The 27,904-nt window shown below is 42.1% G+C and overlaps 2 protein-coding genes across 6 annotated transcripts in view; one reads left to right on the plus strand and one right to left on the minus strand.

The window, feature by feature from the left end:
- ETFA (electron transfer flavoprotein subunit alpha) overlaps positions 1-25,757 on the plus strand; it is a 29,080-nt gene extending 3,323 nt beyond the window's left edge. The window contains exons 2-12 of the mRNA XM_063169479.1: positions 2,331-2,480; positions 4,289-4,370; positions 4,478-4,560; positions 6,021-6,120; positions 7,314-7,424; positions 8,681-8,782; positions 9,578-9,646; positions 10,632-10,714; positions 21,377-21,442; positions 24,766-24,846; positions 25,660-25,757. Coding sequence (XP_063025549.1) covers positions 2,331-2,480; positions 4,289-4,370; positions 4,478-4,560; positions 6,021-6,120; positions 7,314-7,424; positions 8,681-8,782; positions 9,578-9,646; positions 10,632-10,714; positions 21,377-21,442; positions 24,766-24,846; positions 25,660-25,698 — 966 coding nt within the window. The 3' untranslated portion in view covers positions 25,699-25,757. The remainder of the gene's footprint in view (positions 1-2,330; positions 2,481-4,288; positions 4,371-4,477; positions 4,561-6,020; positions 6,121-7,313; positions 7,425-8,680; positions 8,783-9,577; positions 9,647-10,631; positions 10,715-21,376; positions 21,443-24,765; positions 24,847-25,659) is intronic.
- A 161-nt stretch (positions 25,758-25,918) lies between these two features.
- Positions 25,919-27,904, minus strand: part of TMEM266 (transmembrane protein 266) — a 104,516-nt gene continuing 102,530 nt past the window's right edge. For all 5 annotated transcript variants that reach the window (XM_063169476.1, XM_063169475.1, XM_063169473.1 and 2 more), the window contains one exon: positions 25,919-26,935. In XM_063169476.1, the coding sequence (XP_063025546.1) occupies positions 26,376-26,935 (560 nt within the window). In that variant the 3' untranslated portion in view covers positions 25,919-26,375. The remainder of the gene's footprint in view (positions 26,936-27,904) is intronic.

The raw sequence follows: 27,904 nt of genomic DNA on the forward strand, positions 1-27,904 counted from the left end.
ACCTTCCGTGGCACAAGCACTGAGTGCTGTTCCTTCTTAAGGCATTGTTTTCAACAGTTTGATCCGTGTGTCTTATTTGTTGTGCTTTCCTTCCTTGCTGCCGGCTGGTTTATTCTCTACCTTCCTGTTTTATTTAGGCCTCCTAGGTAGGCATCCTGCCCAAGAGCAGCAGTGATGTCAGTGAAGTGATGGGCTGTTCTCCCACACGTGCAGTAACTTCATCAAAATACCCACTTGTCCTATCACTGACTCATTGCAGCTTCTTCGTTTTCAGGACCATATGACTGGATGAATTACCCTCTGGTTTTACTGCAGATTCTTTATTATAATGAACAAAAGTCAGTTTGGTTTGGTTTTGTTTATAGAGAAAATTATTTAATGTGTCCTAGTATGTAAAATTCAGACTCACATAGAAATCTCATTTGTCATCTAGATTTTTACCCATAATATATAATGTGACTTTAAATTTATTTTGAATCTGGTCTTGTCTTTATGTTCAGAAGTGTCATCCATGAAGTGACCTTTTGGTGTGCATATTGTGTATATTCCTACAAATATAAAATGTGGGATTATTGGTTTAGAAATAATACCTGATTAATGCTGTAATAGCCTGCTTAAGCAATTTCTATTGCTCATTTTTAGTTAAAAACCAATTATTTCTCAGTTTATTCTAGAATGGTTTGACAGAATGATGGTGCTGATGCAGTGCTTATTAGGGAAAAAATGATAATATAGGCAGAAATAAGTGTGTGTTTAAAATGCCTCTGTCTCCATTTGAAAATATGAAAACTTGAGGATTTTCCAGGAGTGTGGTCCATTTTACCTCATGGCACAACTGTAAATCATTGGAGAGCGGGCTTTTTGCCACAAAGGCATGGATTTATTCTTCAAATGGTGACTAAAATTTCATAACTTTTATTGCAGGTGATGTGTGAAACATAATCAAAAATACAGCATCTGATCTGTAGTGGCAGTAAATATTTTGTTATTGGCAATTGGTTTCAAAGGAGCTTAGAATATTTAATGACAGCAAGCCATAAGCATTATGCTTAACCTTAAGCATAAGAGATTAAATGCAGGGCACTTCTACAAGAATCCTTATTGTTTTAATCAAAAGGACAAATTATGATCCAGGTTCTGCAAAAACTTATCTTGGTATTTTTTTATTTGTGCACTGTGATTAGCTTCAGGGAAGTCCTTGAGATTTGCTTTCTGTGTTTGAAATTCAGTGTGTTGGTAGGCTTTGTGGGGTTGAAGTCCAGATGCAAATTTTAGCCTCTCATATTTTCTGAAGCTTTTTATATTTGAAGTTGTAGCAAGTGAGTGTTTGGCATGAGGGGAGATGGGGTTGGAATGTAAATTTAAAAAAGTAATGTTTGGCTGTGTGGCTTCAGCGTTGTGTTTGTGTTTGTTCCTTGGTTATATTGATGAATTTACTTGGCTTTGCGTGTGTTCCATCGTACACAGTCTTCAGTTGGGCTTTCTGTAGGGTAAACAAACACTTGAGGGACGATTTTCCTGTTCCTATCCAAAATGTTTTCCCTTCTCTAGTATTAGTCTTTTCACACCTGAATATTAGAGAGGAAGGTCCCAGAATTTAGAATATTTTGGTTTGGTTTTATGACAGTTTTTGCCTTTTTTTGTTTCTTTCATTTTTGCTTTAGAAGGTCAGATTTGTGTATGGATGGTGAATTGGTCAGAGCTGTTATTTAAGGACCATTAAATTGTGGTGGTAGAATAAGTGCTCAGATGTTTTGAAGGAAAAGAGGGAAAAGTGAACCTGATGCCTGTAAAGATTTCTCCTAGTGTGTTTTCAGGCTGTCAGCTGCTGCTGCTTAATTTTCATTCAGCCACTGCATAAAATTTTACCTCTAAATATAAAAGTGGGTTCTGTAGCTAGATTTTGTTTAAAACTTATAATAAAACACTGCCAGAGAACCACCCTAGAAAACCAAGTAAATATTTATTTGCAACTGTTTATTTCCTTGTCTAATCCTCACTCTTTAAGGCACTTGGTTAAGTTGATCAACTGAGCTTGAATGTAATGTGTTAAAATGTTTTTCTTAATTTTGTTCAGTATTTTCCCGTGGAGTTTCAGTTTAAGCACAACATGTTACAGACAAGCTGAAGCCAAGCAGATTTGTCTTTTCCTTTTTGTATCACCCTATGGATTCTCTTTACTTAATAAAAATTATCTAGAATGAGCCTAGCAGTGTTTTGTGACTTGTATGAGTGATGGATTTCTGTGAAGCCCAGAGGAGCAGGTTTTATTTCAATGCCAGGTTTCCCACTGGTTTTATTTCAGTGCAAGTTTCTCCCTCACTTTGCAGGCGTCGGTGCTGCGGAGGTCGAAGAGCACCTTGGTGGTGGCAGAGCATAACAATGAGTCCCTCTCAGGCATCACCCTCAACACCATCACTGCAGCAAAGAGCCTGGGAGGGGAGGTGTCCTGCCTGGTGGCTGGTACCAGCTGTGACAAGGTAGGAAATGCTATTTTCATATCAATGAAATAAAGAATGCAGTGAAACAACACTTGGCAGCATCTCGGGCAGTCTGAAAAATAATCTGTAGTCAGGAGAAACCGTGCCAGGAGTTGCTAATCTGCCAGAAAAGTCCTGCACTTGGAACTGCTTCTCTTCTAAAGAGAAAATATGGATATAGATTTCATTTCACAGGGGAGGGTATCAATAATGGGTGTTACATGCTTGAGCAAGCAAATTTTTATGGGACTAAAGGACAATTAACTTTTAAAACAAGATATATCTCTGTAAAGTTTAAATGACAAATAGTGCAGTGCTAAGAATTTGGAAAGAAGCTTTTGCTTGTTTAAATGGAAACCAGCAGAAGTGAAAGAGCAGTGATAAATTGGGCTTTTGAGCAAGTTGCTAATTTCAGAATTTTAGGTTGCAAGTACTCTCTGCACAACTTGTGATGTGCAGAGTGTTTGCAACCTGAAATTGTTGTGCAGAGAGTGTTTGCAACCTGAAATTCTGAAATTAGAGCTTCTTGACTTCACCACACAGCTCATGTATGTAAAAAGTTCCTTGTACATTAGCTGTGCATTTTTAGTGTAATTTTGATGTGCCAATTCTAGAGACAATATAGTTAGTACATTAGTGGCACTTTTATTCCAACATGACTTTGTGTTGTGTGAACAGGAGAAGCACAAAAAGCTATGCCTAATATTTACATACTGTTCATGCACTGTTATTTTGAAAGCAACATGTAGTATCTCATGAAGAAGGCATACTTAGAGCAGCTTATTCACACAGGTGAATAAGGTGGAGAAACCTTAGTAGCTATTCAGCTGTTTGATGTGGACATGAAGCAAATATTTATCTAAATCAAGAAAATTAAAAAGAAAAAAAGGACATAATTGCCTGACATGTGTGTCTTTAATTTTCCTTTTTCTATGCACGTGCACAGGAGAAAAATGATTGTGAATGTTTTGTTTGTTTGTTTTAATGCTAAATATATGGAGTCTGTGTGTTATGGTGGGAAAAAGTATTTTATAAAAAATGAAGGTTTAGAGATTTTTATTTAAGAGCCAGATACTCTGCAGCAGCTACTAAGGATTTTTTTTCTTTATTTCCTTTTGTTAATTTTTGAGGGTAAACTGATACTCATCAAACTCAGTAAAACTACTCTGTTCCTGAACGATGCATGTGGTCTCCAGACCTTGCTGTCAGTCCTCTTCTCTCTGATCTGTAGTAACCCTTTTATCATTTAAACTTCACTTGTGCCAATTCAAACGAAAAAAATGCATAAATATAAATTGAAAATACACATTGCTTCAGTGGGCAAAAAGTCAGATGCAAACAAAGGGTTGCTCCTAGAATTTGGACAAAAATCATAGCAGCATTGTACATTTGTATTTGTTTGTGTGGTAGATACTGACTAAACTTAAAGTAGGATTTGTTTCTTGGTGATTGTGTTGGAATACTGGGCAGTAATCCTCAAGTGTGGCTGTTGTTGGCTGCTCTAAGAAATGCTGGGATTGCTGTGGAGCCCTGCATGCAGGAGGCAAGGTTCAGGCAAGTTTTCCTGAGGCTGATTTACTCCGTAGTTCTCTGATTCACAAATTCATTTTCATTATCCCATAAGGAGCTGTGCTGTGGATCAGAAGACCTGCATTTTATTCTGTTCAGGTCTGTTCTGATTTTGAAATTCATGTACTTTTGGTTCTGGTTTTATGAATCTGTAGGCTGTGAGCAGTGGGGACTCCCTTGTTATATGTTTGTGGTGCCTGTTAAAACACAAACTAATAATAATTCACTTGTAATCACAGGTAGCATCAGAGCTCAGCAAAGTGCAGGGTGTTGCAAAAGTTCTCGTGGCTCAGCATGATGTGTACAAGGGATTTCTAGCAGGTGAGGGTTGTTCTTACCTATTCACAAAAGAAATTTATTGATGCATTTGTGTTTGTGATTGAAAATAAGATGGTTGTAAATTCTGAGCAATGTATTTTTATTCTCAGAGGAGCTGACTCCCTTGATTGTGGAAACTCATAAAAAATTCAATTACACCCACATTTGTGCCGGAGCATCTGCCTTTGGGAAGGTGAGTAGATCAAAGAGCATCAAAAAGTTTTTGTAGAAAAGAGACAGACAATGCTGTATGTAAGAGTGTGAATCAAAGGCCTGAGAGAGATCAGCCATGGACAGTTCTGCATTTGCAAACTATTTTACAGTAGTTTGCTTAAGAAGTCATTAGTTAGATTTCATGATTCAAGTTTGAGTTCTTTTATGATCTAATGTGAAAAAAAATAGTGTAGAAGAAATGATCTGTGGTAACCTGCCAATCCTATGGACACAAGGCAAAATGTGCAATAAGGCAAACCAGATTAAGTGATCTGAAAGCATGAAAATTGTAAGGAAAAGCACACCAAATTCGGATGAAAAATCTGTTATTTGCATGTTGAAATGAGAGTGAGCAAACCTATTGGAAGCAAACTTTTTTTTGCAGTGGGATTTGCATCTGTGGTAGAAGTCATGTGCATTAAAATGTCTGTAAACATACATAAATAACGCAGAGCTAAGTTCCAGCCAGGATGGTTTGTAATGAAAATACAATTTTTATTTTTCAAAACTTTTTTTTAAAATTGTGTTTATAAGTACATGGAGAAGCTCAGTACTAAGAATCTGGGCAGCATTGTGGTGCAGTAAATTAGAAGAAAAGGATCCTTCAGAAATCGTGCCGCTGTAGGACGGGCAGACATCGGCCTTCCATCTGCCTGCTTTCACTTCCAATCAATAGCAATCCATATGCTTGTGTTTTTGCTAGGAGAAATTAAGCCTTAGGTTTTAAATTTTTTTCTTTTTTTTTCTTTTTTTTTTTAACTGCAGTGTCATAGGAGTTAATGGCTTTTGCTTTAAAGCTTACACTGCCATTTTTGAGTGCTTCATGTGAATGAAGATTTCAGACCTGGGCCTTTTTTTCTTGTACCAGATTAGGAGGCAGACAAAAAGCAAATAATCATCTTATCATTGATTTCTTCATAATTTCTGATGCTCTTTTTATCCTTCTTCCCACTCCTAAAGGTGCTAAGTAATTTTCTAGAGTAAGTTTTGGAGCAAGAGAATATGTACTTTAATATTAAATTTATTTTTTTTTTCTGGAGGGAAGAGTGCAGGGTTTTTTTCCTATAATTTCTGGCATCTAACTTCCAAAAGCACCATTTTTTTTTCTTTGAAGTGCCAAGAGCTCAACAATCTATAACTGTCAATTTTCTGAGTAAGTGGCATCTATATTCAGTTTTAGAATATTTGAAGCAAATAAGTCTCCTAATTTAAGATATTGAATTATGGGTTTACTTACAGTAAGTCTCATAAAATGTCTAATGCTATTACAGTAATGGGGTTTTATTTGGCTGCTAAGGCTACATGAGTAGCCCTTCAAAAATCTTAGTTCTATATGTCTCAGAGACAGCCTTATATGAAATCAGGTCAGCAGTGTTCTTTTACTGACTGTGTACATTTTAGTTAGCTTACTTTGCTAACTTTTCATCTCTTAATTTCTAGAATCTTATTCCCAGAGTGGCTGGCAAGCTTGATGTTGCCCCTATTTCTGACATTATTGAAATTAAGTCCCCAGATACTTTTGTGAGAACTATCTATGCAGGTGGGTAATCACAAAAGCTGTGTGGTATTTGTCCAGTGAAGAATCCAGTAGTGCTAATTTTTCTACATGACCCTAATGTTAAAACCTTGGAATATGATAGGAATTTTCCCTTTACAATCTCAGTTGCTGTGATTCATAAAAAATGAAGCCTGGGGATGGACAGGATGCTCCCTGTGTGAGAAAGGAGGTAATTCCAAGGGCTTTGGTGGAAGCATGTCAGACCCATGTCTGTCACCCTAAGGAACAGAATTTGGTTCCATCCTTTCCATGTGCTGTGTTTGTTAATACCCTTCTGATCAGGTTCTGGAAAGCATAAGACATCAGGTTAATTGTCCAGCTTTATTTAATAGGACTTGCATTAGCTCTGATTTAAGATACCACAGGGTTATTTTTTCTAATTATGAAGACATTGAGTGAATTATTTCTAATATTTAATTACCTTAATTTGTAATTATTTTTTCAGTCTTGTTTCTTTAATGCTTGGCTGACACTGTTTTATTTTAGATATTAGCTCATTAGCTTGTGTTTCTTAATTTTACTGTAAAGTTGTACCACATGTACCAGCAGGGTATTATATTTTGAGTTATGGTCCTGGAATGTGGTTTAGTGCTGCACTTTAAGTTACTTTCCAGTAATTCACAGTTTCAATATGACTTTGTTTGTGAATAGCTGAATGTTTATGAATGTTGCAGCAAGTTTTCTTTTAGCATTCCCTGCAGCCTCCAGTGTGAAGTATTGTATTATATTATAGAGAGAAACACAGTCCCACAGATGGGGGAGGCCTTATTGTCTTCAGTTCTGATGAATTCATGCAACAGGATAAAAGATCTACTTTGAGTTATAGACATTCTTTATGTGTAAGAATGGCATTTTCAAAGTTGTTTTTTTCATCCCTTCTGAAATTTAAAATCTCATTCATAAGAGATGGTTTGAATGCTTTGTATCCTTTAAAAATAGAGGATTTGTATTCATACTTTAGAAACACGGGGCTAAAACATCAATTAAAGTATTTTTAATCTCTATTTATAAAGTGCTAAGTTTTAGTCATCTAAAACTGCATTTTTGGGAAGTACCTTGCTGGATGTTGTATATTCCAGTACAACTGCTAATGTGGTTTTGATATTAATTTTGGGGTTTTTTTAAAAGCACAATATGTCTGATAATATTTAAATTTTTAATGTCCCTTTTTTTAGGAAATATTATTTGCACTGTGCAGTGTGATGAAGCAGTCAAAGTGTTTACTGTACGGGGAACTTCATTTGAGGCTGCACCAGCGAGTGGGGGCAGTGCCAGTGTAGAAAAGTGTGAGTATTGGTTCTGGGGTGCTGTTGTTTTGTTTAATAGAGTTAGTTTTGCTCACTGCCTGGTGATGTTTTGTAGAAGGATTTGTCAAAGCAAAGTGATTGTCATCATGTAAGCTTTATATTTCTAATTACAAGTGCTTGCACTTTTTAGTGATGTCTGATAAGAGAAGATAGAGATTATGTGCACAGTTACTTCATTTTCTTTGACCAGAAAGGGAGATGATCTGTGCTGAAATCCATGCTTGTTCCACTTGTTGCCTAAATGTCTGCCACTGCAGTCTTGAAACTAAGGAAGGACACAGCTGTTTGAATAACCAGAGTGGTTTTCAAAACAAGACTGAGCAAAAATAGAATTTTTGGTTTAATCATATTGCAATTGAGATAAGTCATTACATCATCAAGCTAAATTAGTGGCAGTTTAAATTGATTTGAGAATACAGAGTTTTAGATAAGTTTTAACTGTATCAGTTCAATTTACAATTTAATGAAGCCAGTGTAGCTCAGATAATTGAGAAATCCAGTCAAGAATGACGAAGTAGTTGAGGTTGGAAGGGATCTCTAGAGGTCATCTAGTCCAGCCCCATGGAGCAGGTTGCCCAGGACTGTGTCCAGTCAGGCTTTGAGAATGTCCACAGGTGGAGATTTCACAACTACTCTGGGTAACCTGTTCCATTTTTGTGACCTCTGCTGTTTTTCACTGTGGGCCTTAGTCCCTGCCTGTGAACCATCCTGTATTTCCTAACATCTGTGGTTGGCAGGAGTCAAACGTTCCTGAATGAGCGTGTTGCACTGTTGGTGTTGCCTGATTGACTTGTCTGCCTGTGATAGTGAGGCTCACGCTTGTGCTGGGTTGGTATCAGTGTGGGGCACCTGTAGAGCAGAATTCCTTGTGCTGCAGTTTGTACTGTAGTTCCCTGAACACAGCAGAATCCCTCATGGTGCAGTTTGTACTGCAGTTCCCTGAACACAGCAGAATCCCTCATGGTGCAGTTTGTACTGTAGTTCCCTGAACATGACAGAATTCCTTGTGGTGCAGTTGGTACTGTAGTTCCCTGAACACAGCTGGTGAACAAGGCTCATTCCTCAGTGCCAGCAGCAACTGCAAAAGCTCACAGCAGAATTGGTTCTAGAATGAACTCTGAATTGAGCTTGAGCTTAGGTTTCAGTTTGAAAACACAAGCTTGAGCTCAGGTTGCAGCTTGCAAAGCCATGCTTTCTCCTTTTCCTTGTGGGGTTTGCTGCTGTGGTGGATGCAGTGACGCCCCCGCCGCCCGTGGGGATGTCGGAGTGGATCGAGCAGAAGCTGACGAAGAGCGACCGGCCGGAGCTCACCAGTGCCAAGGTGGTTGTGTCAGGGGGTGAGTGATCACAGAGAAACTGGCTGATGCTGCTCTGCACTAATGGGACCTCTTGGTAAATCATGTCTGTAATGGGATACATTAGGAAAAAAAAAGAAATTATGATGTAATTCTCAAATATTCCATGGGAGCTACTGGGGAAGCACCCAACATGTATATTGTGTAAAGAGGTAATACATGAGTTTAGCATATGCTGGGAGGCTTTGTTAGAACATTTTCATATTTGATGAGCCTCTTTAAAATTTTAGCAATATGAATTGTTTTTTAGATGGAAATTTATCATGTTTTATCATGTTTCAAAATTACTACTGATCATTTCAGTCAGTCTGAACATTATTATGTAATGACCTTAATGATTTAAAAACCTGTATTGATTGTATTCTGCTCCTTAGGTATCAAGTGATGGACTGTGATTTTTGCTATATACCTGCAGCTAAAACGATGTCTTACTAATCCCACTACAGTGTTTTGTTCCTGAAGCCAGCAGAGGGAGCACAAATTAGTTTAAAAAGTTCTGTTTCCCTGGTTTTGGAGAATGATCTTGATGGTGCTGCGTGCAGGAAGTAAACAAGACTGAGTGATGTTGGTTTATACATATGAAATATTAATGGCAAAGAAAAAAGCTAAATCTCCAAATATTAAATACTGGTTAGTAATGTATCCAGAAATACCCTGTGCAGCCATAACTTTGAGTCTTTACAAATGCTAATACTCATACAGAAAGTTTACAGAGGCAAAAAAAATTAAAGCACCATGTTCTTCTTTCTTGATCTTCTTTTGTTCTTAACTTTTAAGGGAGGGGCTTGAAGAGTGGTGAAAACTTTAAGTTGTTGTATGAACTTGCGGATCAGTTGAATGCTGCAGGTAAACTTGTTTTCCTCCTTATTTTTTTAACCCTGTTTATTATATTTAAACAGGTCACATTAAAACCAGAATTCATCTTAAGTCTTTTATTTTCATGTCTCTATCAAATGGTTAAAATGCTCTTAGTTTAGTAATAGATAAAGTTTTGTCAATAATACTTAAATGCCTCTGTGTGAAGCAAAATATTAACCTGTAATATTCCCTGTGCTTCTAAAATCTCCAGAACAGAAGCTTGCAAACAAAAAGTGAAGCAGTCTTAGGTCATTTTGAAGAGCTGATACTCTCTGCATACATCCTTTTCTAGTGCTTCTATACAGAATTCCACTCACATTGTTGTAGTTTGAGTGGCTCTGCCCTTTTGCTGTGCTTTTGTATTAACAGGAGAAAATCAACTATATACAATGTCTCAGTGAAGTTTTTTCTATAAAGGCTGGGAAAGAAGGAGAAACTGTTTGCTCTAAAGTTTTAGTTCCATTAATTTCAGCATTCACATGATTGGCTTGTTTTTAAAGTGGTGTTTTTGCTAACTAAATGTCCATATGGCATTTCTGAGTTTACTGTATTTTTCTTTACCATGCCTGATTTTTGAGGTTCATAGCAATACAAGATAGCACATATGTTACATTCGGACTTGAAGGAACATTTTGGGAAGGCATTTATGGGAAAATCTTCTTTTGACAAAGGAACAAGAAAAAAAATCATGGAAATATGCCAGATTGAAATCCTTGGTTTAAATATATGGCCCTTTGGTGCTGGGAGTAGGGATTTCCTGTTGCTTATGAAGTGCATTAGCACTTAGTATTTGGAGGTTTTTAACTAGTGGTATAGAGAGGGATTACCGTAAGAGCTTTTAAGAGGGAAGTTTTTAAATATGTGCCCTTAGAGTGTGGGACTCTTCAGTAAAATACATGGGCTTTTATGGTGATATAAATTTGGCTTGCAAGTATTTTAAAAGAAAACATTGAAAATATTTTCTTTCAACCAGTTGGAGCTTCCCGTGCAGCTGTTGATGCTGGCTTTGTTCCTAATGACTTGCAGGTCGGACAGACGGGCAAAATAGTAGCACCAGTAAGTATGGAAATATCTCTCATCCTAGGGCTGGGATAGTTTCTAGCCTGCATTTTCCTTCAGAGCAAGCACTTAGAGATGAGCTGAGTCTTAATTCCAGGCCTGACAGGAGCATCAGTGTGCCCGCTGTGATGCTGTCTCTCGACGATGCGCTTACAAAATGACAGAAGCAAGCTTGGATGAAACCTCTGCTTTGGGTGAATGGGATGTGTTCTAACACAGCTTTGTCAGGGGTTTGCATGCTGCATTCTTTCATAGCTGCCTGAACCTTCCTTAGCTTCCTAGCAGCTGGCATTGATATGCTAAGAGATGTCATTACTGATGTAAACTCAAAATTACATCAATCCGTGGCTTGATCTCTTGCAATTGTGTGTTCTGGGTTTTTTCAGGTGATGATTATTAAAAAACTTTTAGTAACTGTCACTGAATTATTGCAGTACAGTCAAAGCAAAATTTTTGTAAGAAATGAAAGTGCAAGAAATTTAAGAGAGGAATAATCTGCAGATTGGCTGCTGTAGAGTGGAATGCCAAGGACGTACTCTGAGTGGCTCAGTACTGGGCAATAACATGCTGCACATATTTTTCTGCTATTTCTGCATCCCTGTATCACAGGGAACTGATTTCTGTGTCTTTTTGTGTCTGTGTGGACCTTTCTGTCCTGAAGTCTGAGACTTCTTTTATTGTTCTTTATGACCTGAGGACATGCAAGGAAAGCTGCAGCCAGATGAGGCACATTTGAGTGTTTGTGAACAGGAAGGTACAATTGTAGCACATTTGAGTGTTTGTGAACAGGAAGGTACAAATGAAGCACATTTGAGTGTTTGTGAACAGGAAGGTACAAATGTAGCTCACCTGGTGGGGCAGAGCCCACATGAGATGTGATGGTCTGTCAGGGGTACCCTGAGCTCCTTTACTGGAGTAAAGGTTTTGCCTCTCAGTAAACAGCTCTTTGTGTATGACACAGAAGGCACCCAGGAGCAGCTTTTCACTTGTTAGTGCCTTAATGAGACCAGAAGGGAAGAGTGAGCTGAAACTTAGTAGGAAAACTCATCGTATTTCAATTGCTGCATTTACCAAATCACAACCATTTAAATAATACTAAAAAGCCATGCATGTTCAAAGCCTTGATAGCATCCTGAAATGTTTTGCCTTTGCCATTGCTGCAAATTTAAGCAAACCATGACCATTATTTTTCTAGTAATAAATCCAGCAGGATAGAGTAATACTTCGATGTCAAAGACAGGAAATTGTGATTCTGTCGTCAGCTCTGTCTGCTGGATTTTCTTGATTTTCATGGAACAAGATGTTCCATGCTTCTGATTTCTTCTGTCTTGAGTTGTGGATAGGGATGTTTGCTACTTTTTTTGAAGTCCTCATCAGAGGCCATCTGATGATGACCCTGTGGGCTTGAGTTGAGCTATTTCCAGACATGCTAGTGTGTAAACCTGTAAATCTATGTGATAACCAACTGCTACTAAACACTCCTTCTGAGAAGTAGGCCTATTGATAAGGCTAAGGTCATTCCAAAATCTTGATAGCAGTGATATTAACCTCTGCTGTGTAAGGAAATTGGGAGGTTCTGTGGGTTATAAATGCAACCCCAACTCTGTCTGCTTACCAGGGTATAAGCTAAGTGTCATTTAAGTGTGTATTTTGAAAGGGCATGAGATGGGACTAACTATCCTTAGTTCTTCTCTACCTAAATATCCATTAATGAGGTGGAGAATATGAATTTGAAGACAGCTCAGCTCTGGTTTGTGTATTAAAGCTCAACAATGGACATTCTTTCCAGAGTCAAGGGCATATAAACAATTATGTTGAAACAAAAAAGGCTGGTTTTTGATGATGATACAATGCTGTATTTTGCCACAGATGGCACATAGCAACATGTGAGAATAGTAAGAACATAAAGCCACATCATAGGATCACATCAGTGTTGTCATTGTCCTCTTCCAGAGGATTGTTAAATAGCCTTTAGTCAGGAGTAATGGATGAATGTTAAACTCTGGTGTCATAAATGATCTGAACTGACACACTTGTGTGGTGCTCTATTTGTCTGCAGGCTGATGCATTTTTCTCTCATCTCACTTCTTAACAAGTGTTTGTTAAAAAGTGAGTTGTGCTGAGTACTGGAAATTACATGCCTCTTCTTTGAAATTTCAGATATTTAGTGTGAATTTTCAAATACATGCAAGGATAGCATTCAGTGCCTTAGAAATATAGAAAATATGGAATGTTAATTGTAATGGAAGTGCAAATTGAATTGATATTAAGCCCACAGAGTTGCTGACTAGAGATTTGAATTTTTCTCTGTGTTGGGTAGGCATCTTAAATGTGAAGCAGTTGAAAGCTGCAAATTTTTAATTTAACATTCCTAATTCTACTTCACCATCTTTTTGGTACTTCAGTTAGAAGTGGAAAATAGAGTTGACTTGAAGAGCTGAGCTCTTTTGGTCAGGTCAGGATGACACTGGCTATTTTAGCAGTTCTCAGAAGATGCTTTCTCCCTGTGTGAGCTGTGCTCAGTATCAGTTCAGGGAGAGCTTGTGATATTCTGATATTCTGTCTGGGGAATTGCAAGGCAGGTTTGGACGCTGGGCAGGCAGCTGAGAGCTGAGTTTTGTGTTCAGTTCTGAGCTGACATGGTGTGTGCCCTCTGGGTGTGTGGGTTTTAAGCAGGGGAAGAGTCTTGGATCCAAGAAGCTCTGGAGTCTGAGGCACGCTTGTTCTCCTGTGCAGCTTCTGCTGGGAAAGTATCTCAGAGTGTGCTCTTGCACTCTATTAATAGCCTGCCCAGTCTCAGTGGAGGAGTGGAATGCATTGTTTTCCAGGACTCTGGAACTGGGTCAGTTTGAGACTGCAGAGGGACAAGGGTTAGTTCCAAGCTCAGCAAGAGGGGAGGTGCTTCTGCTGCTCTTTCTGTGTGCCTGCTGGGGTGGTTGTGCTCATCCCTGGGTGAGAACATATCACAGCTGGCTGAGAGGGCTGCTCGTGCCTTCAGCTGTGCATCTGGGGAAGCAAGGGTGGTCTTGGTCATTGCTCCTTTGTAATTCTGTGACTGGCTTCAGTTTTTGAGAGTAGAGCCCAGACAGTGCCTCACAGAACCCAGGAACTCACAGGCACAGCAGCTTTGCAAATGGCTGAGGTGTCAGTACACAAACACTGCCACTCCAGGAGCAATGGAGTTCATTTCACTGAGGTGATGGGAGAATGCAGTTAATTAAAGAGCACAGATTTCACCTTGTGTCTGTTTGAGCCCTGCTTCTACACAGCACATCTGCTCTTCCAAAGTAGCCTTGGACTATTAAACTTCAAGGTTTTGTTCATGTTGGTGTTTATGCATATTGTTGGGTTTTGACTGGATCTTTGGCAATTTTTCTTTTGTACAGTTTTAGTCCAGCTGTTAAAATATTCAGTGTATTATTTTTGTTTCTGCTAGTACCTTTTTTTTAACCTCTTGCTTTCAGGTGATTGCAGTTCCTATTTGAACATTATGTCTTATGAAAGAGAAGGCTGATTTGTATTATTTGATGAGATGGAAGGAAATTTTTAGACATAAGTGGATATATTAAAATATAAAATGTTTTCTTCCTAATTAAAAGAAGCAATTTAGTATATTCAGTGTCTTTAATCAGTGACAGCCATTTTAGCATATTTTTTACAATTAGAAGCCAGTTTTCACTATTTCTTATATGCAGAAAAATGAAATTTGATTCTCAGGTTTAGTACTGTATGTATTTTCTGTTTAAGGAAAAAGCACTTGTAAGAATGTTAAAATCAGCTGGTTTTGGATAAAAATATCCTTCCTATTAGTGTTTACTACCAAATGTTAGTTAAGTATATCCAGTTAGAAAATACTAAATTTCTTACAGAAATCAAGCCTACCACCTCAGAGTAACTGCTAGTTTTAGATAAGAAATTTCAAATAGTCAGGGGTGTCACTTTCCACAGTAAAAATCTTCCCAGTGCTTTCACTCATGTTCATAAAGAAAGAAACAAGAACAAAACAGGTGTGGAGAAGAAAGAAAGAAAGTAAAAAGTGGGTTTTTTTTCAGTTATTTAAAACTTGGAAATGGAACAAGAATGCTTCATTTATTAGTTCAGTATTAGCTTTTCTTACCCAAGGCATAATTAGCAAGACACTTGTTGTGCAGCATCCATGATGCAGGTGGGGAATCCTGCCCTGCAGTGCCCCTGCAGCTGTCCCTGAATGCCCAAACTGTTCCATGCTTTCCTAGGCTTTCCCTTGCAGCCTGTTCTAATGAATTATATTCTTCCCTCGGGTTTTGAAGGCAGGTGGGCTTGTACTGGGATTATCTCACACTCAGCTTCTTGTCCCCAGAGAACAGCCAGAACCTCAGTGACACTGAGAGGTGCTTTTCTTGGCAAGTGTGTGTGTATTTTGTTATCCTCTGTCCTTGTGAAGGATCAGCTGCTGCCTGAAAGGTGTCCTTCTGATTTAATCTCTGCAGAGTTTAAATCTTCACTCTTCTAAAATTGGGGCTCTTTCAGGGTCTAACTGTAGAACTGCCTTAGTTTCTGCTGTAGGATTTCCTAGCTGGCAAAACTACTTTCTTTTTTTAATTTTATTTTTGTATTTTAAGGTGTTCAGTTGCTGCTGTCTTGTTACTTTCAACATTGGGTAGAAAACACTAATAGATGGCAAGAAACTGAGATGGAAAACTCAGGAAGGCCCAAGTTAGGAAATATGTGATGTAGCAATAATTGCCACTGGATGAAATGCTTGTGCTAGAATGTGGCATGATGCACAGAAGGTGGGTGCATGCACTGAGAAAGCTCCTGTGGGCGGGGTGGAGGGGAGCTCAGTGTGGGTCTGATGTGATGGCCAGGAGGAAACTGCTTGGCTTCATGGTGGAAGAGCTCTCTGGCTGTAAGAGATGGAAGGAACTTCACAAGGGAGGCAGTTTACAACTGTCAGGAATTGACAGGAATAATGAGAGGAAAAGAGGCATGTGAGAGCTGCAGCTTCAGGTGGGACACTGAGGAGTGAGATGTTGGTTCACTGGAAAGGCACCAAAGCTGTGTGAGAATGCTGGAATTCTTGTTCCATCCTTCTAGAAGAGGATGGGATCCTTTCTGAGCCTCTCTGTGCCCCCAGTATTTTCCTGAGCATCCCTTTCACTGTAATGAGTTGCTTTTTAGCACTTAGTAGTCATCTTGCTTTGGGAGGAGCAGGTAGGGAGAGGCACAGTATCACATCATTGACATCATTCCTGTGTTTTCTGTTTCTTTGTAATAAGTGAATGCTAACTGTCCTTGAGTCTTAATTCCTTCCCAGCATTTTCTTAGGGATCCTTTGCTTGTTCAGATTAGCTTATCTGCTGTTTCCCTTCACTCTCTTGTGAGGAAGCATAAGGAAAGTGAAACAAGGAATATTTTATTCTAGTATTTTTCTTTTTTTTTGTTCTCTGGCCCTTACCTAAAATTACTAACAACAGAACAAACTAATTCGTTCCCTTGGCATCATGAGAATTGTCACTTCTCTTGTCTGGATTGTACTTTCTTAAAAAAAATGTTCTACTCTTTGATAAGATCTTAATTTCTTCCTCATTTGTTGCACATACAAGGGAATATTGAGATAGCATAGTTTCTCTCTTCAAAAGCATGGTACATCATTTCTGCTCTCTTCAGCTTTGTAGGAATGTGTTATTTGTCCATCAGGTTTGTGGGTGTTATTAACAGCCCAGCAGGTGCACTTTGCATGGTATAAATGGCTGGGGCTCTTAGGTAGGTGGCAGATGGGAATAGCATTGGGAAAACCAACTGTGCTTGGGAAATTGTTTTTGGAATATCTCCTCTGATAATTCTCTGTTGTTGAAAAGTAGCTTTATGGTGGCAAACTTTAGAGAGCTGTTTGTATGCAGCTGGGACTGAATTTACAGACTGTCTTTCTCTGACTTGCTAAAAAGCTAAGGATTGACAACCCCTTTCATCCTGCATTATCCAGTGTAGCTTTTAACTCCAAGAAAACTATGTTCACAAATTGATGCTCTGCTCCTTTGGGGTTGGTGCAGAAACATTAAATTGTACTAAAATATTCATATGTGAGTGCATTTAGCTGAAAGCAATTGATGTGCTTTTCCCTGGAGAGAGAGGGAAAAAAATGCTGTATGGCCCTGCACTCCAGCAGACACCCTAGCCATGCTTAAGAGTAATTACACAGCTTGGCTGATCAAAGGTTCTTAAAGTGAAAAAGAAGCTGCAGTTGGGCTCTGGTTTAGTGATGTGTGCTTCCTGCATGGACTGCCTTCAGCTGCACGTCCTGGAGAAGTGTGTGAGGTACAGTGTAGCAGGCATGAACTACTGTCAAGCCAGAAAATATTTTATTGGCCTAATAGCTTGTAATTGGAAGGAGTCTCTTGTACAAAGCCATTTTGATCACAAAGATTTCTTTCTGATTTCATTGTCCTTTCACTCTTGCAAAGAAAATAAAATATCTGAGCTGCCTTTAAAAACAGTGTGTATGCCAGAGGGGTTTATTAAAATGGCCTGTTTAAAAGCATGCCATTGGTAGGATGATAAATTGGTGTGTGTTGGAGGTTTTCAACATAATTCAAAAATTGTCATAAAAATCAATAGCAGTTGACAACATGCTTGCAAAGGAGCTACCTCAGCTTATGGGCACCCGTGGCTGCCCTGTGGGCTCTCACAGCACCATTCAGGGGCTCTGGAGTTGAAATAAAAACTGTTCTTGTAGTTCTCTTAAGCAGATGTCCCTTACCTGCCCCAAGGCAGCCTAAGGCATATTTAAATATTCTCATAAGTATAAATGAAGTAATATCATATGCCACAAATTATTCTATAAATAATTGCAAGAGTCTGTATGCACAGGAAAATAACTGCACTGGTATTTTGGTAATTGCAGTCATCCACATGCAGCACTCCTGTGCATTTGTCCAAACAGCAAGTAACTGGCTGTATGGATTTGGGGCCAGGTGTGCAGATTGGTGCATGTGAAATCTGCCAGTGAATAAATTGGCTATGTCTGAGGCAGAAATAGAGTTTAGGAAATAGCCAAGGAGGATTTTTTTTTCATTTTAATGATTAGCGTGTAATGACTCTAAGACATACTACAGCCATTTCTGTTGGATAAATATAAATCTAGGTGAATACTTTAACTAGCAACTGAGAAAGTGGATTTTTGATTTGGAATCTTGACTTTGAATAGGATCAGTTTGGGAGTTGGAGTTGTGGGGGTTTTTAGGGTGGTTGTGATGCAAGTCTGTGGTTATAAACCTGGAGGTGTGTGTGAGGGTCCTGCCTGGCACCAGCACTGTGCAGGACGTGTGGCAGGGCAGATAAAGCCCCTTGGCCTCTGGGCTGGCAGAGACACCTTGGGCTGCTGCTGTGCCCTTGGGAGAAGCCTCGTGGGTGCTTCCCATCTCCTGGTGTACTGAGCCCTCCCAGCAGCACATGTGGAGTGTTTGGTACCTGCCCATGGTGCCTCCCTGTGCTCTGCTCTGCAGAGTCCTGCCTGTTTGTCCTGTGCACTGTGTTCCCTCCATCTGCTCTTCCTTGCCACCAGCTCTCTTCTCTGGTGTCCTTTCCCTGTGCTGATGTCTGCCAGCAACTTCATAAAAATATTTGTGGCATGGCTGTGATGTTTGTACAGTATTTCCTGTGTGAAATGAAGTTCCTGAGAGCCAAGGCAATTTTCTAAGCTGATGTCATGTCCATATACCACCAAAACGTTTACTTCCTTGACTTCAGTTGCTTTTGGCACTTCATGTGTTCAGAGTGCTGTGTAGCCTTTGCTCTGGAATATGTGTGTGCTGTTTTGCTGCCTGTTCTCCTGTGGTACAGTGCTGGCAGCAGCCCTTCAGTGGAAATCTGCCTGTGCCCAGCTCTAGGGAGTTGAGAAATGCTGCTCCATGGCCTGGACTTTGCTCTAAGTGCCTCTAACTGGGGGCTGTGCCTGGCAGCAGTAATTAGAGCAGCTTCCAGGGTTCCAAAAAGCGGGAACGTGACGTTGGTGTAAAGCCACATCTGGCCCCTGAGAGGTGTGACCCAGCCTTGGGTTCATCTGCTCTGTGCCTGGCTGGGTGTCCTGCCCAGAGGAGCTCCTTGCAGAGCCTGTCCTGTGCTGCCCTGTGTGTGCTGCTGAAACTGCATTACAGTGAAGGGCTTTTAGCATGGCAGAGCCCTGGGGTACCCTCTGCAAGTGACCCTGCCCTGGGGTACCCTGCTGCTTTCTGCTTCCCTTCCTCACCGGGGAACTTTGACACAGCAATGACAGGACTCAGCAAAAGGCCTGACAGAAGTTACTGATTTCAGGGAAAGCATCACAACAAGGTTGTTACTCTGAAAAGAAATAAAGATTTGAATTTCTCAGTGCTTTATGTCATCTCTGGATGACCAGCTGAATTCTCCTCAGGACAGCAGTGAACAGTCCTGAAGCTTTATCATTTAGACATTGTGGGTCCTTTGGGTCCCTTCTACTGAACTGCAGAATAGATTAAAACTAAGATTTCAGCAGTCCTGTCCCTTTGACAGCACAGAAGTGTTGCTAAGAACCTGCTGTCCTGTGTGCTCTCTGTGAAATCACTGCTGAGGTGATCTCCTGTCAGGGTTGGAGCTGCCTGGCAGCACCACTTGTCTGAACCAGGGAGCCCAGAGCACATAACCTGCAAGGCCATGGCCTAGAGGCATAATAAGTGCTTTTAGACAAGCCTGGTGATTTACAAATGTCCTTTTAATGAAACATCCTTGTCTTTCCTAGATATTTTAATAGAATATATTCATAGGCATCTGGCTCCTGGTTAGCTGGATTCTTTCCAAAGATTGAACTTCACAATGTTAAGCAGACTGATAAGAGTATCTGGTAGTCTGGATGACTGGCACTTAATGAATTGCTCTAAAAAAAATCAAATTACAGTAATGTGTCTTTAAAAAGAGCTTGTATTAAAGACAGCATGATGTTAGAATAATTTCTCCTGTAACATCTGTTCTTTTATTTGGTATAATTAAAATATTGCATTCTTACCATGAGTTCTAATGTGGACATATTAGGTTACATTGCAGCTGTGGTTAAAATGGATTGACCTCCAATAGTAATCCACTTGGTAAAAGCCTGCTGAGGCCAAGGAGTTTCTGAGTGTGTTCACCAGCTGTGTGGTTTTGTGGAAGGACATGGACTGGATTCCATGATTCAAAGGAAGCCTTTTTGATAGGAAATACTTTATTTCTGCTTTATTCCCCCTCCCCTTCAGTTTTTACACTAGAGAGTTTTTTAAAAAAATACAGAAGAACTTCATAAATTTCATTTATCTATTCCTATTTAAAAAACCACTGTGAGCAGAATCTGTGGTTGGAGAAAGAAGAGAAAGCATTTTTTCTTTAATTGCTGTAATGTCTTTGAGCCCTGTATGGCAGAAGCCTCTGTGGGTCTGTGTGTGAACACCTTGGTTTGCCACTCCTGTGCAGCTCTGTGCATGTCCCACAGCTGGGCTTGGCTCTGCCATGCTAAAAGCCATTTAACTGTAAGGCAGTTTGAGCTGCACAGTGCTAAGATTGGTTTTGATCCTCTTACCCTCCCTGTGGCCCCCCAATATTATTTATTGAGTTAAATCAGATTTATATTTTCTTAGATAAGGAATACCCTTGGTATTTTTAAAAGAGAAATTATGTTAGTATTTGGGGCTGTGTCTTTTCTAAGCACGTGTGAAGTACCACTTTTTGACTGCTTTTGGTAGGTGAGCCCCTAACTAAATTTAGGTGTTAATTTTCTGTTATTGAATGAGCTGGTGAAAAGTACTTTTCTTAGTTTTCTTCTGTAATATTAGTTAGCTGAAGAGTCCAGCTCTGACTGGAAGAACTGCCAGGGCCCTGAAATACCCTTGGTTTTGGGTGGATGATGGAATGGATGGGTTTGGGTGGGTGACAGAATGGATGACTTTCAGCCCAAGGAGAGGTAATAGTTTTCAGCTGTGAATGAAACAGCTGACACAGAGTTATTTACCTATAAATTGCAATCTCTTTTGACTGTAAGGCTCTTTGGAGATAAAAGTGGAAGCCCCAAAGTGCAGAGGTGTTGGTGTAGCTGGTGTGCCTTGTGTACCCATCCTGTGTGGGAGTGGGCAGTGGGTGGGGAAGGGAGGCTTTGGGAGGGCTGGGTGAGGAACACAAAGTGCAGGTGGGCATGGACAGGGCACCAGCCCTCTGGGGTTCCTCAGAGGTTCATCCTGCTCTAAAGGGAATCTTTCAAAGGCCTCACACCTCATTTCACCTTTGAGCATTCTGTCTGAGGTAAAGGCTCTGAGGGGCTTTGAAGAGCCCTGCTTTGCTCTTCAGGCAGCTGCATTACCCATCTGTAGGTTCTCTTCCCTAATATTTGCACTGGGAATCTCCAGGGTGGTGGTGAACATGGATTGCCCTGGCCTTTAGCTGAGCATGGTGGATGTTTTTGATGCAGACTTTGTTTATTTTTTTTCCCCTAATCTGTCTGTGCTCCTTTGGGATTCTCCTTTTGCAGTCACATTGCATGCCCAGGTGGGGAAGGGAACCAACCATCAGCTGCCTTTAGTACTGGAAGCTACTGTAATGTAAAAACTGCTGCATGTAATTGAGTTGATTAAGGTTTGTGAGAACTTAGTGAGACTGTGGTATGGAGACCAAAAATGTCTGTCTCTTGTTTTTTCCCAGGAACTTTACATTGCTGTGGGAATATCTGGAGCAATCCAACACTTGGCTGGAATGAAAGACAGCAAGGTATGTGAAGGTGGATGTACTAGAAGAGATTTTTGAGGAGGGAAGTGAGCTGACTCCCTTGCTTTTACATCAGTGCTTTAGATGGTTTTGGTATTCCTGCTGCTTTAAAACACTCTTTGACAAAAAAAGCTACTGTGGCAAAACATCTCATGCAGTAGCAAAACCTTTGCACTGCAACCCACAGTGATCAGTGGAAGCAGCTAATTGACTTTGTTTAAAAAAACCCACCCAAAGCACAAATGCCTGAATTCTATACAATAGTTCCATTTGCCTTAATTCCAGACTATGACATATTAATTCATGCATAACAATGCACAATTTGAATTATGAACTTACTATTCCATAAAGTAAAAGATGTCTCTGACATTCCTGCATTTAGCCATTCAAATGGAAACCTGCAATAAAATGGCAGTAAAACTTTAAAAGGTTTAACTCATTAGCTGCCAGAGCAAATAATCCAAAATTGGAATTGCCAGTTTGGCCCACAGTGCAGTGTTTGAGAAGAGGAGCAGAGTTACCTGATTGATACTATCAAATGGCAGACATCAAAAACTGGAGGTCCTGCCTCCCTCAGTAATTTTTTAGAAAGGCTATGTGTTGTTTTTTTTTTTCTATTTTCAGAGAATGACCTTAACCAAGCCACAGTTTTGAATAGTTTATAAAGCTAAGGAAGAGGGTTTCAAAACTTTTCAGGTAGTTTTTTTGTATTTAACCAGCAACAGACCAGTGAGTTTGTGACTGGTAATTGTCCTCAAAACCAGCCTGTGTGGAAGGATGATCTCTGCTTTCTTACCATTTTTATTTCTCATGTATTATATAAATATTCTGGGGGGGGGAATTATAAGCTTTCTAAAAGCAGGGACATGAGTGGTGTCAGCATTAGTTGATGCAGTGGAGAAAAACCAACTAAAATTCAAGATGTTAAGGGTGTTTGATGGCAGAGGTGAAGGTGTCTCTTGAGAAGTGGGAACTGTGGCAGGGTATTCCCAAGGGCTCTGGTGAACAGCACTGCCACAGCTTCTGCCATATTCCTGCTTGCAGTGCAGCAGAGGGAGAGTCCAGGCACAGCACTGGACACACAGCACAGCTGCCACGGCCACCTGGGCTCCTGTGACACTGCTGGGCCACAGGTGGCTTTGTCTGGAGCTTTGTTTGCAGCAGTTCAGGCTCCAGCTGTGCCCCTGGCTGAGTGAGGACATGGGCAGGTGGGCTGAGCAGCAGCCCCTGCCTGGGAACTGCCTGTTGGAAGCTGCATAGGCTTGATGTGACCCTCTTTGTGTTCATTTGCTACCTTAGCCCAGTGCCAGCAGCACTGGGAACCTCTGACTTGAAAATCCAGAATTTCCTTTGTTACAACAACACTGAGCAGTGATATTCACCTGTACTGTAACAGCAAAACCTCTGCTTTTAGGGCTTTTCCAAAGGTGTGTTTGATATTTTGAGGTATTCTGCTATAACAAATAATGACAGGTGAAATTTGTTGATATGAGATGCTTATGTAACCCTTCAACTTCTCCCATATCTGAGTTTTTTAGCGTAAGCTAATGTATCTGTTGTAAAATTCAGATTCAGTTACTGGTATTTGGAATGTGTTCTGTCTTCCTTTCAGCTAGACATTTAGGTGGGGTAGTTATGGAGAAGATCCAGTTTTCCCAAACAAAGAATTCTGCAGCCAAGGGAGCTCTCTGGAGCGTCCCCTGTCTTCCCTCAGCACTCTGAATTATCTGGCATTGTGAACTTGCACACTTCAGGATATGTTTTCCAAAGCAGTCAGATGCTTTCTACCAAGTGAGATGTATAATTTATTTGTTCTTTTACAGCAAGGTAGAAAATGCAGCTTTTGAGGAGACGTGAAGAATTGTTGTTGCTTTCTTTCCTTATTTCTAATTCCCTCGTGAGAGTTTCCCTATCTTTTCTTACTCAGAGATTTAACTCACCAAGTTGTGTTGTGAGCAGGGTGGTGCTTTTGCTGCTCACCTGAGTTAGCAATGAGGTAGGGACCCAAATCTTACTGAAGTTACTTCAGCTAGAGGAGGCAGAGGAAGGACTAAGCTGCCAAACCAAAACTTCAGACAGTTTTGCAAGCAATTTGTTAATGATTTTTGTGGTAAGGACAGAGCTGGCAGCCCCTGTGGTGCTGGCCTTGGCTGGGCTTCAGCATCAGCCCCTGTGGATGGTTCTGCAAGGAATAGCAGGGCCTCAGAAGGGTCAGAGAAAGGCTTTTCTCAGGGATCACAGCCTGGATTTGCTCCCTGCACTGCAGCTTGTCTGGGAGCCTTGCATTTGCAAAGAGGGGTAACTGCAGTAAAACTGTAAAGGAGGAGAGCTCTGGGGAGATGATTTCAAGGGCAGCATTGCTGCAGCACTTGCACGTCCTTGGCCAGAGGGCAGGGCAATGCTCTGGGCACTGCCCACTGGCATTTGTGGTGGAGTCCTCTGCAGGGACTCTCAGGGGACAAATGGCCAAGAAATGACATTGCTGGGGGCCTAAAACCACAGGGTTTGTAAACGTTTCTCTGTTAGTGCCACTAGGCCCCTGCTTCCCATGCCAATAATTCTGTTGGATTTTCAGTGGAGGCAGTAGAACAGAGCAGGGAGTTGTGGTTCCCTGGGTGTGGCAGTCAGGGTCACAGCTGTCCCCAGCCATTGTCCCTCTGGCACTGCCCCAGTCTGTGCTCCAGGCCCCTGCTTGGTGCAAGGCTCCTTCTGGGAGCTGCTACCTTTGCTTCAGGGTTCCTTTCCCTTACTCTGCAGAGTGCTCCCAGCCTGTTGCAGGTTTTGATGGGGACACCCAGCCATGCTGATCTTGCTAGGAGCTGTCACAGGCAGTTAGGATGATTCAGTGTAGGGCAGGGTTTAAACCAAGACATTTTCTGGATCATTGTGTGGGGATTTGTTGTGCTGTTTTCTCCTGTGTGACAAACTAAATGCTGTCCCATTGTAAGTACAGAGACCTTTAGGCAGGGCTGTATTGTGCTTGTTGTAACTGCTGCCTCCAGGTTAGTTCTGCAGTGGTGCAGCTTAGAATGTGCAGATAATCCTCTGTAGTAAATTTTTTTTCTAGGCTTTTCTACAGGGAAGGATAGAAGAGATGTGTATGATGAGCAGGGAAGGATGGATGTGTGGGGGTTTTTTTCAGGGGGATTGTGGGAAGGAGGCACTTGTTTTTGAGATGGAAAAATATTAAATGCCCAGATAAATGTTCTGCTTCTGGGGGCTTGGAGAGAATACAGCCCATTTCCTGGCTAAGACCTGGCCCTGTAATCCAGCCCCAGAGGATGATCAATATCTAGATTCATATGGTGCTTTAACTTTGCTTGCAGACCATTGTTGCTATTAACAAGGATCCAGAAGCTCCAATTTTCCAAGTGGCAGACTATGGACTGGTAGCAGATTTATTTCAGGTGAGGCTAAACTTCATGTAAGGGTAACTTTGGGAGAGCTGACAGGGGCTTACATAATATAATCCAATGAGTGCTAACCATGTCTGTGTGAGGGTGTCTGTTGTTTAAAGATTTGCTTTCTGATGTCATGATTTGCATGCTTAAAATCAAAACCCTGAAAGTAGGTTGTCTTGGGGGGGTGTCACAGCCAGCCTGCCTCAGTTCCCTCAGTTCTGGTTTCCTGAGGTTGAACCACTTTGGAAATGACCACACAGAGGTGCTTGCATGTATTTTTAAGCTTCATAAAGTTTGGAAGTAGAGAGTTGGCAGGAGGTGTGATTATTTCTGCCTGGGCTTGCTGCCTCACAGGCTGATGCCCAGGAGGAGCTTGCAGTTCCCTCTGGAGCTCTGAGCCAGCCCTGTCCCAGTGCCTGTGTGTGGCCACACGTGTGTGTGGCGGGAGTGGCTCTGTGGAGGCATGGGCAGAAACTGTGCCAGCACTTAATGCCATTCCTGAAATGATGCCCGCTGCCTCCGTGGTGAGCACGGGCCTCTTTGTGAGCCTGAGACAAAGTCACATTCTGAAGAAACACCATGTAGACAATTTCCTTAATAAATTTTGTACGAATGCATTATTTCCACCTAATGGAAATGTAGCTCTCTTAAATAATTAAGAGGCTTTATTCAGCAGGAGAGAAGTGGGGAGTGCTGTGAGCCTGGAGTGCTGTGCTGGGTGGGAGGGTGGGCAGTGTAAGTGCAGGGCTGGGAACTGCACAGGGTCACTCTGTGGGGGTCAGAGGGGAACGTGCACTACCCTGGCACTGGTGTTTGCAGGCGGTGCCGGAGATGACGAAGCTCCTGAAGAAGAAGTGAGTGCTGGTGACGGGACCTGGCACTGTGGAGTAAGGACAAATAAAGGATTTTACTGGAAAGAGGTGGGGTCGGTCACTGCGGTGCTGGGATGGTTGTTTCTTGTGTTGGGGTTTTTTTGGTGGTCAGTTGCGTGGCACATGGAGTGGTGGGCTGGAAGAAAGCAAGGCAGGGAAAGCAGGTAAGAGAAGAAGGCAAGAGCACTACAAGGCAGGAGGCTGCATGGGTTTGTCAGTGTTTATTCCCATCTCCACACCCCTCCCAGTCACACTCAGCCCCTGGGCAGGGTCAGGCTGGGCCCAAGCTGTCCAGCAGCTCTGTCCTGCCCCTGGCACCATGGGGCTCGTGCTGGCCCTGGACCGGTGGAAGTTCCACGGTGTTCCCGGCACAGTCTGTTTGTCCCTCCAGGCCCTGTGGGTCCATACTGCCCTAAGAGTGCTGCAGGGTCCACTGTTCCCAGATGGCCACTGTAGGTCCCAGCTGGCCCAGAGCTGGTGGCAGGGCAGGTAGGTCATGTGCCACAGGCACAGGGGAGCAGAGGCGATGCTGGCCTCGCCCTAGGCTGGTGGCCATTGCAGCAGATGCCACAGGTGTCTTCAGCACCGCCACCTCAGCTGTGGCAGCCTCGTGGCCAGCGTGGTGAGGTGTCCGTGCAGGAGTCCCCATGGCCCAGGCGGGTCCTATGCCTCGGGAACCCTGCCCAGCCGTGGCTCTGGGGGCCCCAGCGCCCCGTACTTGTCCTCGATCGTTGGGGCACCCTGGGGGCAGTCGAGGAGCGGCTTGAGCTGGAAGACATCAAGGCTCTCCTGGTTCCTGCGGTTGTAGACGCTGAGCCGGTGGCTCAGGTCGGGGCTGGCCCCCACCGAGCCGGCCGGGCTGGGCAGCTTCAGGTTGACGGGATCCAGCCCCTTCTGCGCCAGGCACGCCTCCTCCGACAGGGACGAGAGCAGCTCCTGCACCGCGCGCTGCCGGGCGGGCGCCAGCGGGGCCCGGGGCTCCTCGCAGGCCGCGCTGCAGTCCGGGGACGAGCCCAGGGTCGGGCTGCTCTCGCTGCAGCCCCGCGTGCCCGAGCTGGCCGTGGAGCGGGAGGCGCTGCCCGACGTGAGGCTGGCCGAGGTGCCCGTGCTGCCCAGGCGCAGCGGCACCTCCACCGTGAACAGCTCCGACGAGATGTTGGGCCGGTGCACGTCTATGGCGGCTGTGGTCACCACGCAGATGGCGGCATCGGGGACTCCGCTGTCTGCAGGGACAGAGCACAGAGGTGGCTGAGAGGGTACAGAGAACGACAGCAATGCCATGGGCAACGCTCTGTACCTACAGGGATGGGCACAGAGCCATCCGAGACACCCACATAGCACACAGACCCCCTGAGCCATACATGTGTATGTATCATATACAGCCCCTTTCTCTGTTTGTTTATAGAGATACACTGTATGCCTAGATCTGTGTGTGTATATAGACCAACCATAGAGCTTTAGTCATATAGCTCGTGTGTACATGTGCATAAGAAACTGCATCTACATCCATTTTGCCTCCTGTGTACATGGACAGGCAATAGGTACCTCCCTTAAATTCCTGGAATTAGCAGCTACTGCTGCACAGTGTGCAACCCCCCACCCCTCCCCCCCTCCCAATTGTACTCATTTTTCTGTATGTGGGTGTGTGCCCACATGGATATACAGATACACACACATTTATACCTACACATCAACAGCCCTCCTCTCTTGAGCCAGTCTTTAAATGATGCACACATGCCTTTTATGTATCTCCTGTATCTATGCTGGGGCTGTACAGGCAGGGATACACAGCCATCCCTAATGCCACATACCTGCATACAGGTACATACATACATGAACATACACATTTATTACACACAATACACAGGTGCAGAGATGGAGGCTCTCACCCCCTCCCCACCCTATTTTATATACACATGGGCTTTAGATACAGAGATGAGGAATTATATCTCTATGAGCCCCATATGGAATTCACTGTATACAGACCTTCTGTTATACACACACAAGATACAGTGCCCCCTTGCAAGGCATACAGCTGTCTACCACTAAAAATGTATACAACCCCTGTACCTTTCTACAGAAATGTGTACATACTTGTACATATACATATATCATCTCCTACATATAGATCTAGCCAATAAATATACATACATTTATGTATATTTATTGGCTAGATCTATATGTAGGAGATG

Source organism: Melospiza melodia, chromosome 15 (genome assembly GCF_035770615.1).
Source record: "Melospiza melodia melodia isolate bMelMel2 chromosome 15, bMelMel2.pri, whole genome shotgun sequence".
Taxonomy (NCBI): Eukaryota; Metazoa; Chordata; class Aves; order Passeriformes; family Passerellidae; genus Melospiza; species Melospiza melodia.